Below are 15,561 nucleotides of genomic sequence, written 5' to 3'. Positions count from 1 at the left end.
TTTGGCCATTCATTGCTTCTCCTCCCCCACCTACCGTTGAATCCATCCTGGTTGAGATCACCCAGCGGGGCCAGGGAGGTGCCGAACCGACTGAAGGCCCGGGGGCCACTGAGGTGGGGCCGGCTGGGCTCCAGCAGCAGAGGGCCCCGCTGGAGGTACACATAGACCCGACCCAGCTCCTCCAGGCGGCCATCGGACCCACGACGCATGAACATAGGAGCTCCCACCACCAGGTCATCCAGACTGGGGAGGCGAGGGGAGGGAGGAGTCAAATGAAGAGAATGGAAAATAATTATTTTGTTGGAAAAAGTGGCAAACAAATATTTAAAACAGGTTTTGTAGGCATCTGATTTGTGGATGTTGCTAATCTGGTGCTAAAAGTAGCAGATTACCATGTGTGCCCCTCTAGCTCACTGATACTAAATGTATAACATAAAAAAACATACTAAAGGCGCGGTCACATTAGCACAAATCTTTGTGGAAATCTTGATGTCAATTGAAAACCACGCTAAGGACGAATAAAAACAATCGCTTCTGATTGCGAATTGATTTTGCACTTCCCCTTCATGCAGAGTTAAAATTTGGTGAACTTTGACTTGCTAATTTGTGCAGCCGGCCAATAGAAACACTTGTTTGGCCGCGTTGACCTCTGACAAAAGAAAATTCAACATGGAGGAATCATCATATTATATAATATAGATGGTACATTCATGGATTCCCTGTTGTAATGTATAGTTAACATTAGCTTGCTAAACACATAGCATAGCATCAGAGTCAATTGATTGCTACTTAGCTTCCATAACTTGCTAACCAAATAGCATAAAATAGAGCTGCAACGATTAATCGATTAGTCGATTAGTTGTCAATTATTAAATTAATCGCCAACTATTTTGCTAATCGATTAATAGGTTTGAGTAATTTTTAAGAAAAATAAGTCAAAATTCTCTGATTCCAGCTTCTTAAATGTGAATATTTTCTGGTTTCTTTCCTCCTCTATGACAGTAAACTGAATATCTTTGGGTTGTGGACAAAACAAGACATTTGAGGACGTCATCTTGGGCTTTGGGAAACACTGATCCACATTTTTCACCATTTTCTGACATTTTATAGACCAAACAACTAATCGATTAATCGAGAAAATAATCAACAGATTAATCGACAATGAAAATAATCGTTAGTTGCAGCCCTAGCATAGAATCAGATAGCTGATAGCTAATTAGCTGCTTAACCAATTACTAAACAATGAATAAAGATTAATGCAAGGTTGTTCACAAAGTGTAATTTATTGTAGAAAACATGGTAGCTACAGTATCTTGAAAAGAGAAATCAGTGGGTCAATTCAGATGTGACCGCCCCTTAACTCAAGCTATACACAATTCAAGTACGCACTTTGTAATCTAATGCACTTTTAATGGCTGCAATGTGTAAACTGTACTGTGGAATCTTTTTTAAAACACACTACATATTTATTTTAAAGGCTACACCTGAATAGGCGGGGTGGGGTAGAGGGATATGAGGAAGTGAAAGTGGAGGAGGAAGGAGAACTTCACACAGGAGGGGAGCTACAGACAGTGTGAGAGTATATTTTTAAAAGCAGAGGGAGGGGAAACTTTCATGACACATGAGCGAGAGACAGGGTGACTGGACGAGCGTGGGATTATTCTAAAATGTCATGCTGTTCACCTCTGTTCCAATGCCCTCTCACAATTTTCTCTTTCACTCTTGCATTCTGTCTTACATTTCTCTCCCTCTCTCTTGTCGTCGTCTTCCATGTTGTATCTTGCCGTAACCTCTGACTCTCCTTTTCTTTCCCTTTCACCGCTTCGTGCCATCATCTCTGACTTTCCCTCACCCTCACCGTCCGTTCACTCACCCATCGTTGTTGACGTCGGTGGCTGCCACTGCGTAGCCAAAGTAGGACCCCATCTGGAACACATTACAAACAAGACAAAGTCAGCCTGTAATCACACCATGGGGCATAGATCCCTTTCTCTCTTTCTTTCTTTCTTTCATTTTCTTTCTCCTTCTCCTCCTCTTTCTCATTTATATCCTCCACCACCCCCCCGAAGCTCTTCCTCTTCAATCCTTCAATCCCCTCAATCCCCTGGGTTCTCCTCTTCTCTGTTTTCATGGAGCTCAGTGTCAAGAGCTTCTGTAAGCTCCAGGAGAGGTAGGGGGTCCGGGGATCCTGGACTCAAACTGCTCTAGTTTTCGCTCCGAGAAAATACTCGCAGGGCTTGGTGTTTGTCGGTTTCATTTCGTACCATGTATGATAAATTAGGGTCAAGTTACATCCTTGGGTGACTCTCACTTCAAAGTGATTTGTAGTCTACATACACCGGAGTGAGTTTGGAGACCCTTGTGACTGAATATCGGGAGTGTTTTACTGCATCCCACATGCAAAGACAAAAAAGAAAAAACAGGCCATTTAAAACTGTATCACCATAAATCAAACACAGGGCGTAGGGCTAAGTTCATCTCCACTATGATCTTCCACTGCGAGCAACATGATCAACATGTCAGCAAAAGTCCATTAATTTCCTATAGAGCTGAGCAACCAGAGAAACTTGGCGGATGTGTGGACAGTCAACAAGCTTGTCGACAGAAAAAAGTTGGCCACAGCTGAACTTTTCAGGGTCATCAGACTTCCGTGCTCCCTTGTTTCACTACAGATGTGATTTAGTTTCATGATCATAGTTCTGCCTGACAAGTGCAAAATGGACGAGAAGTTGATTACAGCCACTCAAAGCGTCCCAACTGTCTACAACTTTTATTTGAAAGGCTACAGGGATGAAAAATGATGTGTGGAGAACGGTTGCATCCATTGTTGGGGTCGATGGTAAAATCTTAAGTAATGTTATTGAGTGTTTTTGTTTAATTTAGATTAATGCTACCTAAATAGAGTAGAGCAACCCATCAACCAAGTTGCTCGAAGAGTGAACGCAGTTTTTTTTTTCTCTCTAACGCACAGTGGGCCATGAAAATGGAGGTCTTTGTTAAAATAAAATAATGAATACTTTCCATCCATGTCCAACTGGCGCTGTATTGGTAAGTCAACTATGTAGTGCAGCTGAATGCAGAAAACATTTCAGGTATCAGTGGCTTGAAAGTGAAGACATTCAGCTTAAAGAAACACAAATGAAAATGACAACATTTTTGTCTTCAGTTCCCAGAGCTGCAGGGTCTCTTGGGTAAGCACATACACTCTCTCTACTGTGTTTATGCAGCTGACTTAGACAGCACAGTGCAAGCACCCATGGAGGGACCAGTCTGAACCCACAGAGAGCAGAGAGTCAACTAGCCAGGCGTTTACCTCAGATCACTCTCACTGTGAACTTAACAGTTTACACAGCGCCCTCCACCCTGAGACTGACAGCTTTGGGCAGTCATTGATTGCCTCCCAGACTGAAAACACACACACACATGCACACACAAAGAAACACATATAAACACATGCTTTCCCACGTGTGCATGGTCATCAGTTTCATATGCTCACACATCTTGCATTGTACACATAATGAAGCCTTGTTGAATTCCAGTAACAACTATGTCCGTTTCCCTACGATTCCATTCAGAGCCCTGACCCTCTGGCAACAATGTTATGAATCTCATCTCTGGTTGTTCTCCCTTCTCTCTCTCTCTCTCTCTCTCTCTCTCTCTCTCTCTCTCTCTCTCTCTACAACAAGGTTTTGGGAAATTGGCCCGTTAGATCATTCGCTCCAATGCTCCATGCTAACACTTTAGCATACACTATCTTGAGTGATAGTAGGCTATTAGCATTAGCAGTAGCAGCTCTAAAGTTAAATGATAAGCAATCTTAAATGATATGTGTTTAAGTTTGGTAGTTTTGTGTAGGAGACTGGTCAAATTTACCTGAAATATGATACAAAATGAACATACTGTTTCAAACTACCAGGGACTACTTTCCCTGTTTCCATAGGAAGTAAACATGCTGGGCAATGATTTGTCAATGTTTACAGCTAAAAAAATCACTGCGCAGCGGATGAATACGTGGTTGCTCATCTGAAATAGTTCAAAAAATAAAAATGGCTTCATCAGCTGTATTGAGTTAATCATATTTTATTTTTAAAATGTATGAATCTACAGGCCATATTATAAAGATGACTAATAACTTTTTATTACTACAAGGTCAGTCTTCTCACTTTGGATAATGCTAGTGTCCTACTATCGCTCAACATAGTGAATGCTAAAGTGTTAGCATGAAACACTGGAGCCAATGATCTACCGGGAACACATGGATGATTTTGGCGTTCTCATCACTTAACAGGCATGTTGACCAGCAGGACAATCTCCAAAAATCTAGATGTATTCCTTTAAGTTCAAAACTCCCCCAGTAGAGTTTGAAAAAAAAACAACCATGCAGAGTCAATGCAGTAAAAACAACAACAACAACGCTGTATGAACAGCATACTGGAAGCTGCTGTTTCTGGTTTTGATTCACAGCTTATAGAAACCATGAGCGGTGCGTACGTTCAACCTCTGACCCAAGTATAAGCTTCCTCTCCACAGGGCAAATTCCTTCATCCCCCACCCCCCCTTTATACACACATGCACATGCCACTTTAAAAGTGTACCCACATATGAAAAACGGGGGGCCGGCAGAAGTACAGAAAATCCCCACCCAGATGTACACATACCTGCTCCCCCGTCAAGTTGAGCACAGACTTCAGATCTCTTCCATTTAATATGGACACCTATATTGAGAGGGACAGAGACGACCATTGGATTTAAGCTGTGGGCCTTGAACCCAAAATACACAGTAATGCTATATTCATTATAGAATTGGTCTGAAGCCGTTATGAACACTGCATGTATGTTTTTATGAACATTCTTCTACTTTCATATATTTCTTTTTGTACTGTAAAATAGTGTAAAATGAATAATAATGTGAGGACTCCTTACTAAACCATACAGCATGAGTCCTTTTGGAACTCCTGTGATGAAATCTGTAACGAGGACAGCGAGGGCAAAAGGTCAAAGGGATCAATTCAAAAAAAGATTGTCAACTGAGCATTACAATGTTGGACAAAGTCTCTGTCAAAGCAACAAAAACTATTAAAGGCGCTTGCTTTCTAGCGACACACGGCAGACCATATTCATACATGTGTGTGCTGGAACTGAATGGTTAACTATTAGACAGAGCTGTGGGGGAAAGCAAACCCCGCACTCAGCCATGTGCTCTGGCACTCAGCACTGTAAATATGACCCTCACCTTCCTCGTCGTCCCCGCTGAACTCGCCACCAGCCACAGAGTAACCTGGAGGAGAGACGGAGGGAGAGGAGCAGAAAGAAAAAGAAGAGAGAGAGAAAGAAAGTAGCGTTGGGGTTGGAGGTGGTGGGGCACAATGAAGGTGTAAGATAAATTAACATGAATGGGGAAAAAAAAGGTCACTGAATCACAAATCATCCGAATCAGTTTGAGTTTGGATCAGTTTATTGATTATTATTATTATTATTATCATTATTATTACCGTATAATCTAAAATAATCTAATATTTGTATATTATATAGAATTACAGTGTCAAAAAAATAATAGACTAATAAAATAATATTATATAATATGACTAATATAAAATACTGCTACTGCTAATACTACTAATAATAATGAGAAGCAGATTTAAAAATAATACAATGTGAATATTTAAAAAAAAAAAGGTAAAAATGATTATAGAAGACATACAAATACAATTATATAAATGGTATAAAACACATAAGACAAATATTTAAATGGATTAAACATTATAATATAGTAGTAATAGTATTGCCTTTGGTAGGAGTAGTAGTAGTAGCAGTAGCAGCATTAGTAGTAGTAGTAGTAGTAATAGTATTGGTGGTAGTAGTAGTAAAAGTAGTAGCAGTAGTAGTAGTAGTAGTAGTTTTGGTGGTAGTAGCAGTTTCAGTAGTAGTAGTATCAGTAGTTTTGGTGGTAGTAGCAGTTTCAGTAGTAGCAGTTTCAGTAGTAGTAGTAGTAGCAGTAGTATTGGTGGTAGTAGCAGTTTCAGTAGTAGTTGTATCAGTAGTTTTGGTGGTAGTAGCAGTGTCAGTAGTAATAGTATCAGTAGTTTTGGTGGTAGTAGCAGTTTCAGTAGTAGTAGTAGCAGTAGTTTTGGTGGTAGTAGCAGTTTCAGAAGTAGTAGCAGTAGTTTTGGTGGTAGTAGCAGTTTCAGTAATAGTAGCAGCAGTTTTGGTGGTAGTAACAGTTTCAGCAGTAGTAATAACAACTGTAATTTGATTTGACTGTGTTGTGCTGTCTCACCCAGGTAGCTGTCATCGTAGCTGCCCTGCACCTGCCGGGTCTGCATCTGCCCAGAGACTGACAGCAGGAAGTACGAGGGGTAGTAGGCCTTGACGATCTCCTCAGTGGTGGCTGAGATCAGCTGACCTGTGGGATGGATGGGTAACAAGGGGTGGAAGGTCAGGGGTTAAAACAAGAGGTGTGACTTTTGAACGTTGTCTCCTGAGTTGTTCCGCTATACTTCGGTCACTGACAATGTTGACGAATTGATTTTTGGAAGTCCAGTGTTCTCAAAGGAAAAATCCATTCCAAGATAGCTCCTAAAAATCCATGCTGTATCACATTCTTGTCAGCTCACCTTGCCAGTAAAAGCTTCCTGGTCCTCCAAGCACAACCTTTCCACCCTGTAACATAAAACAGTAGTCAGAACTGAGGAACGTTGGTGTCACCAATTTCATTATGAGGCTTCTGATAATCTAGAAGCCAACAATAACTCCACTTTTCAACAAATATTTCTCTTACCTTGGTGAAGTCTGCACTAAATCCCCCCTGACAATAGCCCTGTCCTGCAGGTCCATGTCTTTCTGCAGGGAACAGCAGCAAAAAAAAGAAAAAAAAAGAAACACTAATAAGTTTGATTCACTTTGTACAGGTTGTATATCACAGCAATTCAAACTGCTAAATCCATGGACCATTTTTGGAAATCTGGTTCTGTCAATTAATTTAAAGTTGACCTAAATTATAGGCAGCAGCCTATTCAAGTTATTCAAGTGGCCTATTGAGAGCTTTCAATACATATGTGTTTTGTGTTGGACTGCTTTGAAGAGCCACTAGAGAGTCTTCTGTGGGCCACAAGCAGCATTCAGGCTGATGTTACCAAGGTTATTATGGTAAACTAAAACTAAGACGGAAATTAGGTGTTAAAAAAATGAGTGAACTAAAACTATTTGTCTACTTGTTAAACTTGCACAATACCTGCTTTGAATTTCCAACATTGCACCTTTAAAAATACCAGCCCTACCAAAAATACTAAAACTAGAACTGAAGTGTGAAACTAAACATAAAAAAACAACTAAAACTACCAAACCCAGATGGAAAACTAAGTAGAACGAAACTGAAAGTCAAATAAAAATAAAATCTCATGAAAAATCCTAAACTGTAACAACCCTGAACGTCAGCCATTATTGCAATTGCAGTACCTTACCTGTTCGACAGGGGGCGTACTCCACGAACGTATTGAGGCCGTCTACAGAGAGGTAGCAGGTTCCTGTGAGATCGGCGAAGGCGGTGTCGTGTTCGGTCCTCCAGTAATACCTGGGAGCACAAGCCTGGGAGGCACAGAGGGACGAAGGATTGTTGAATGTTGTTTGGCCCTGTTTTTGGCCCTGTACACAACTCGCAGCAACACAAATGAATGACAGATTAAAGGAATAGTTCACCCAAAAATGAAAATTTGGTCATTATCTGTTCACCCTTATGTCAGTCGAAACACCGGTGGAGTTTGTACGTCAACAGAACACACAGCGATTTTGCTGGTGCTGCTCTGTAGCAGCCTTCTCCAAAAGAACTGAAGTGGCTGGGAACTGAGTCTTTTGAGCTCCAAAAAAGGCAAAAAATGACCATAAAATAACTTCTAATAGCATAATCCAAGTGTGCTGAAGCCAAACGACTGCAGGTTGGGTACAAAAGTCTAATATTATGTACCATGTCTGAAACACCAGCTGTGAGATGTTGAATGTGTGTTACATAGCGGATATTTAAATAAATACTGCATTCCATTATTAGGCTACTAAAAATTGTTACCATCGCTGCTGCAGATGGTCAAATGGCGGCTTTCCTTGACTTAACTGTCCCTAATTGAAGTACTGTTTGAGAGGAGAAGCTGAACTCTGCCCTTACTGCACCGCAAATGTCATCTCAAAGTGCGGTGGGACAAAATTGCTGAGAGTCTCTCTCAGTGTGTTGAGAATGAAAGGAGGTTGCAAAGTCTTGAGATATGGCCTTCTGTTGTAGATATCCTCTGTTAAAAACATCTAAGGTTTATTTGGACCAAATTATGCCCAAAGCTGAAGGTACTGTTAACATTCAGAGCTAAAATTACATATTCGTAATGAGTAGCTTAGAGAGAGAAAAACAGCTTTGTTTCAGGTCTGAATCAGCTCAGTGGTTATGGTAACAGATGGCTATGCGAATGTTGCAAAATTGCAGAAGGAAGCGTATAAGTGAGGGTTTAATACCAATTTTTGGACCATTTTCTATATAGATGATCGTTCATTCTATATAGCTAATGGCCTACTGCTTGCATGACAATGATTGTGGTCTATTGCTAGAATTATAACATGCTGTGACAGATTATTTGGCAGCAATTGATTAATGAAAAAAATGTGTACACAGCACATTAGTATCTAACTCTACATCTCAGTTCAGGTTCATTCACCAAAACCAACCAATCAATAATGACCCGTTCTTACCAGGATGGCGTTACCATGGGAACGCACGGTGGCTCCAAACCACTGATGGGACTTGAACTCAACCTGAGTGTTCACGTCATTGATATCAAAATGCCGATCGCCTGCAAGAGCCACAAAGAAAAAAGGCATAATTACACATAGGAGTCAGCAGAAACTCTATACTTACGCTATCACTTCCAACGCTTCGACTTCTCAGAGAGCGAGACTTGGAAGGAAGTTCACTGACGTTTCCACTTTCTTAAAGATCCCCCTGTTGTCCGCGTTTTGTGCAGTCGAGGCTGCATCTGAGAGCGTTCCCCACATGTCCTTGGCTTTTTACATGGATATTTTATGGCCTTGTTCCCCGGCTCTGCAGCCTTAATCCATCCTCCATGCTATGGGCAGACATCAAACAGCTCAAAGGGACTTGGACCATGTTGTTACTGTAACCCAAACGGCTGTACTTCATTGTCAGGATCTGTTTTAAGAAGGGGCCCTGGCAATACTGAGGCAAGGAACAGTGAGGGGGTGGGTGGGGGGAGGTTGCAGCCTGCCAAATGACAACAGAAAAAAAGCTTTGGCCACTTTAAATCTCCGTGTTCTTTTGCTCTTAACAACCTGCTGTTAATATAATTCATCTGAAATCAGTAAGAGAGATACAGTACATCTACCTGGACTGCCATTCCCTGGTCTCATAAATGAACTCCAGAGCCTGCCTTGATGTCACATGGAGCATTGTTAAAACAAGTTCCTGACTTGGAAATACTGTTCACCTCCTCATCCAAGTTGTAAATAAAGGTTGTAACCGTAGCATTTGTCGACAGGCCCTATTTTCTCCTACATACAGAACTGTTGCCGCACCTACTAAAAGAATCCATCATGTAAAATCATCAAGTTTTGCAACTCAGCATCCCCAGAAAAGTCAATCAACCTGATACCTTCACTGTGCCTCATTGAATTAAGAAGTGTTCCATTCTTTACAAGCAGTTCTTCCATAGCGAGGCATGCCAGCCAAAGTCAAATCTAAAACTGTCTCTCTACATGGGTGAACGTGATTGTGGTGTGGTTCTGATGCATGTGCCTGCTGTTTGTAGCTGAGCGGTGACGTTAAACTCTCCTGGCCACAGTTTAATGTCCCTGCCTGGCTAACGGGTGCCTGGACTGTGTCCTCAAACACACCATGCAGCCTGAACTCTGTACGGGAAATGCAAGACTACAAGCACACCGAGTGGAAAAGCCTGGGGCTGTGTGTGGGGCTGTATTTGTTTCTGTGTGTGTTTGTGTGTGTGTTTGTGTGTGGTTTTGCATGCCTGTGTCTGTGCTGTATCAAGTTTCCCCGGCTGTCTGCAGGCAGTTTGTGTTTGTAAACAGTTCATAGGTGTGTATTTATGTACGCATACGAAGTGTGCACAGTTGCCTAGCCCTCAGAATGTGTATACACCAGCCGATATCAGTGTGTGCGAGTGTGTGTGTGCAAGTCCGGCCCTCTGATCCTCAAACGGTGGTCCTTATCGCTTCCTGTATATCTGATGGAGCAGCGATTACGTTCTGGCAGAGCCGGGGGCGGGGGGGGGGGGGCAGCCCGGGTCCTCGGGGGTCCTTGTCCCCGTAATGACTTTGCCTCTAATTAAAGAGGGCTCGCAACACTGGGCCGGAGTCCAGCAGGAAATCAAGGCTCTGTGGAAACACTGCCCCAAAATGGAGGCCTTACACAGAGGGGTGGAGTGGGAGCGGGGGGGGGGGAGACTCAGGCAACATTAAAACACAGGAGAAACATCAAAGGCCGGTTTCAATCAAGACAGAGCAGCGTTGGATTAGGCTGCAAGCTGGCAGGGAGTCGCACGGCTGACCTCAGGGTCAAAGGCACAGTGATGCTACCTGTAGCTCCTCTCAGCCACTTTTATGGCTGGTTAGAGACAGCTTAAAGTTAACTACACAGTCAAGTCCCAACCGTTTAACAGGGCAGTTGGGGGAAAAGTGACATTTTTACATCCTAGCACGCTATGATTTACCAAGTGGCAGCGCAACGACGCGGGAGAAATACTCTCCCTTACGCTTTGACTTGGCATTCTGAATCTGTACGGCGTTCTCAGGAAGAGCCACACGTCCAAGTGACGGCCGAATTAAACGGGACGCCCTACCTTGCTCGTCAAAGTTGATAATGCTGCAGTTGGTTTGGCTCCAGGGGCACAAGTAGACAGCTCCTCCTTCAGTGATGTTGGGCTGGCTGGTGTTGGCTTTAGGGGCGCCGATCAAAATACTGACACTAGAGAGAAGAAACGGAAAAGTCTTACATAGTGGTGAAGAACCGAATCGAAGAAAACCTCAATTTAACAAGAAAGATCCATTTTGATCTTAGTGCAAGACTTATTTGTCTTTTCAGCTCATTCAAGTTACCATACCATACACCTATTTTAAGACAAAAATGTTATTTTATTGTATTTTTATATCAAATCTCATTTTTACTTCATGGAAAATGGAAAATCTTTGGTGGTGACTTTGTGTACCAGGAGGCGTACATAAAAATTACAACCAATAAAACCATCACAGATTTTTGAACAGTCCTGCCCCTCTGCTCCTTCCTTCAAATGAATCTGCCTTTCTCTCCTAATTGATATCCTATTGGCTTACACTTTTGAATGAACCCTCCTTGCGTTATGCCCCGCCCCAATATTCTGTTTCAACAGGAAATGCATCACATTAAAGAAGCAAGAAGCTCTCAAAATTTGGTTTCATTGTGACTTAAAGTCACAATGAAAGTCTTCCCATATTCTCCACTTTCCAGTGTTTTATTTTGTGTCTTGAGGTCTATTCAAAGCTGTGTGTGTGGTGTCATGTACCAAAAACACTCTCAATCCATTTTGACACATTCGTTTTCCAGCATCTCTCTGAGCCTTACAGGCTGTTTCTGTCGCTGTGTCTTTAAGGCTCATTAATATTAACGATCCCTCTGTTCTGATTGGCTAACCGTTTCAAGAGTGAAACGTGAGACACCACGGCCCGGCGGCTACAGGTAGGGAAAACTCTCCGGTAATAAACAACGACAACCACTCAACCGCTTTGAAAAAACACTTTGTTAGTCTGTTATTTCTTACAGAAATGATAATGAGCGAACCTTTGTGACGCCACAAAGTTACAGAAGTCCAAACGGCTCGTTTAGAGGCTCGCTTTTCTAATATGGATTGTGTGGATTTAGTTGGCGGCCGTGCGTTTTGATACTTTCACCATGTTTAGATAGACCATCCAACTCCTTTATAATCACAGAGGCAAGGGGAGTCCTGTTTTACACCATATGGGACCTTTAAAGTTGTATTATACTCTGAAAATCACATTTTGCCACACCTACAACTCATGAAGCTCAGTATGAAATATCTGGCCTCAGAAATATTTGATTTCATTCATGTTAAATGGGGGCACTGGTTGGACAGGGTCAGGCACCTTATCCCTATTAATTGTCCTACATGTATGCCCTGGATTTGTTAGTAGGAGTTGAAATCCTGGAGGAGAGGAAACCAGACGATGTCAGTCAGTTGAAAGAGCCAGCTACAAAAACGCTGTGGAAGAAACATCAAGCAGTACCAAGTCAAGTGTATAAAGTGTCCTCAATGTTCCTGTTTGTGTGGGTGTGTCAGCGTCAGGGTGTGTGTGCAGTTTGCAGCTATTACCTCACCGACCATACTTCCTAAATTCCCTATCATCATCAGTAGCAGTCGGTCATGGAGGTCACTGTTAGGTCAGCCTCTGTATATATCACACCCAAGGGAGCAGAGAGATGACAGCGCTACTGAATCTGAAGCTCAGATAAGAACAAAATCAGAGGAAAGCAAAGAAATCTGAGAATTATTAAGTCTTCTTGAAGAAAGGACTCATAGTTTCCGCAAAGTAAATGCACCATCAAAATACTTCCAGCAACATACACCCACTGTGTGTATCACTTTGGGAACAGATTATCGTTTACATTTTACAGCTTCTTCGTGATTGTAGATGACATTTTCCTCACAGTATACTCCTCACGAAGGTGTACGTCGAACCCGTACAGTACTGGAAGATCGGGTACTGTCAGTACCCGATCCGTACCGGCTGCCCGATCCGTTCTGCACATGCGCGTGCTTATTCCTGCCCGATTTGTACCACGCATGTGTGAACATTTTACGGTGGTTGAACCACTTGACGGCCGCCAGCGAGTTGAAGTGTACCTCTTTAGCCTTGGGGGGGACAGGGAATGAAATATATCTTTTTCTAATTTTGCGGGCAGCCAAACTTGAGTAAAAGTCTAAGATATAATTCCTTCTTAGAGGGTCAGGATAACATACTTTTAACAGCGCGTTTCAGGATACATCTGTTGTTCCAAATTGGAACATCATGGGGGGTAAAGTTGTGTTTAAACAGCAGTTTCCAATATTATAGAACTTGTTTATGAAAGGCAGATAAATGTATTGGTAACTTGGGCAATTCAAAATCGCAGTTTAAAAGAAAAGCTATCCCTCCACATTTTTTAAAGATTGCATTAGGAATAGCATGCCAAATCACATACTCATCTCTGACAAAGGCTTGTAGCCACGTTAGTTTAATCATACCATTCATAACATCAAAATCATTCTGAGGGGGATCTGAGAAGCATTTTTTTTTTTAAAAAGAGTGGTGTCAGCCGCAAGTTGATTTATCAAGAATTTGTTGCCCAAGGCCTCTAGGCCATCAATGTTATCATTTTTTATTAGAATGGACAATAATTCTGCCACAATAATAATAGAGGGGAGCTACCGCAACCTTGTCTAATTCCCCTCTTAATTCCAAGTCTCTGGCAGGTACCATGAGGTAAGGATACAAAGCTGTTTATATCCTTGTATAGCATACTGATGACACCAACAAACTTTTCTCCAAAACCAATGTGATTTAAGGTTTGTAAGATGAAAGGGTGCTCAACAGAATCAAATGCTTTGTGAAAATCCAAAAACAGTAGGAATCCATCATCTTCAATTAATTCACTATAATCTAGGAGGTCTAAAACCAGGTGGATGTTATTGTGAATAGATCTACCCTTGATAAAACCAGACTGTGTTTCATTATTATTTGTGTTATACCTTCTTTCAGTTTAGCAGCTAAAACACCTGACAAAATCTTATAATCCGTATTGCGTAATGTAATACGCCTTAAATTATCTAGTATTCTTTTATCTTTCCCAGGTTTGGGGATCAAGATTATTACTCCTTGTTTCATTGCTGGTGTCAGTTCCTGTCTCTCTATGCAATCCTTTATTGCATTAAGTAATAATTCTCTAATATCTGACCAAAATTGTAGTAAATCCATCAGAACCAGGAGCTTTTCCTGATGCCATTTTTCGGATAACAGAATCCAATTCTTCTATATTAATGTCTGAATCACATAAATCTTTAAAAGATTGCTCAATGCTAGGAAGGTGATCTTTAACCTTGTAAAAAAAACTGAGTAGAATCAACATCAGAAAAGAATTTAAATACCTCCTTTGCTATAACATTTGGATCAGACGATTCAGTCCCATCAATCATAAGCTTATTTATTGTGTTTTTTTCCTGTCTCCTTTTTTGTAGGGTTAGTAGAATATCTTTCACCTTCTTCTATCCACCTAGCTTGAGCTCTCACATATGCTCATTGGGCTTTTTTAATGTATAGCTCATCTAATTTAGACTGCAGTGTAACTAGATTCTCATTATTTTCGTTATTGTCCTGATTATTTTAAGTAAACTTGCGAATGTCATTTAGCAATTTACACTAATATTCTCTTTTCAGTTTGCACAGATTCCTACTAAAACCTATTGAGTACTCTCTCATCTTATGTTTCAGAAATTCCCATTTGTTGCAGAGGAAAGTTGATCATCGTTTTTAATAATCATCCTTCTAATATTAGCACAGTATTCCTCATTTTTTAATAGGTCTTCGTTAAACTTCCAATATCCTTTAGAGTTAAGGGGCTTCATAGCTGGTTTCAAAACTAACGTGACTACACAATGGTCAGTTAAGGGGGCCTGTGCGATGGAAGAGTTAAATGTGGATCTCATCACGGCATCTGTACCAAGCCAATAATCAATTCTTGACTTGCTGCTTGCATTAGGTTTAATCCAAGAGAACTGTTTTGCGTGCGGATTCCTGCCCATGTTATCCAGCACAGGAGTGTTCAGCGCTGACGGGTCCCTTGGTTTTATTCAGGAATGTCGCTGCGTACGCCTGCTGGAAACAGTCTCCTTCTTCCCAGGTCTTCAGTTCTGGCTGGAAACTCTGTTCAACACCGTGAAGAAAGTGAGCTGTATCGCGGGCCAAATGTTTGCATTCATGTTCATCTTCACCCTGACTGGATGTTGCTGTTTTGAAGACCCCGACACTGGAGATCTTGAGCAATGGGGAAACCTAGGCTCTGCCCTCCTGACAGTTTTCCGCTAGGTGACCTTGGACGGCTGGACAGAGATTCAGGAAGCCCTGGACGACCTGGGAATGGGCTGGAGCCTAATTTTCACCATAGTCGTCATCATTATTGGCTACTTCTGCTTGCTCAGCATGTCTGCAGGTCTGCCATGAGGTCGTTCGTGCACAAGAACGACATGAGAATAATGTGAAAACTGAGCGGGAGAAATCACTGGCCCTGAAGATAGGAGCCATCGCCCAGAGGCACAAGGAAGAAATGAGACAGTTCATGCAGACCAGCAGGGGAAATGACAAGTTTGAAAAGCTGGTAGAGCAGTTTAAGAAGTCTGCTCACTACAGAGACAACATGGTGATGAGCAAACCATGCACTAGCTTGGCCTTTGCTGATCTCTACCTCACCACCCTAAACCGTACACACAGAACAAGCTGAACCAGCTGAACAGTGAGACGGCAATGGTG

General features: G+C 41.8%; 1 protein-coding gene across 1 annotated transcript in view; it reads right to left on the bottom strand.

Moving 5' to 3' along the window:
* LOC139655603 (integrin alpha-5-like) overlaps positions 1-15,561 on the bottom strand; it is a 41,982-nt gene that overhangs the window by 19,383 nt on the left and 7,038 nt on the right. The window contains exons 2-12 of the mRNA XM_071533043.1: positions 10,848-10,972; positions 8,728-8,828; positions 7,461-7,584; positions 6,779-6,840; positions 6,615-6,660; positions 6,278-6,403; positions 5,234-5,278; positions 4,924-4,967; positions 4,659-4,715; positions 1,874-1,926; positions 35-243 (exon numbers count right to left, since the gene is read on the bottom strand). Of these exons, the coding sequence (XP_071389144.1) occupies positions 35-243; positions 1,874-1,926; positions 4,659-4,715; positions 4,924-4,967; positions 5,234-5,278; positions 6,278-6,403; positions 6,615-6,660; positions 6,779-6,840; positions 7,461-7,584; positions 8,728-8,828; positions 10,848-10,972 (992 nt within the window). The remainder of the gene's footprint in view (positions 1-34; positions 244-1,873; positions 1,927-4,658; positions 4,716-4,923; positions 4,968-5,233; positions 5,279-6,277; positions 6,404-6,614; positions 6,661-6,778; positions 6,841-7,460; positions 7,585-8,727; positions 8,829-10,847; positions 10,973-15,561) is intronic.

Source organism: Centroberyx affinis, unplaced genomic scaffold, assembly GCF_046629955.1.
Source record: "Centroberyx affinis isolate AG114_WGS23_722 - 3 ecotype Tasmania unplaced genomic scaffold, CSIRO-AGI_Caff_v1 ptg002313l_1, whole genome shotgun sequence".
Taxonomy (NCBI): domain Eukaryota; kingdom Metazoa; phylum Chordata; class Actinopteri; order Beryciformes; family Berycidae; genus Centroberyx; species Centroberyx affinis.
Note: the sequence above shows the minus strand (reverse complement) of the source record. Positions and strands in the feature narration are given on the sequence as shown.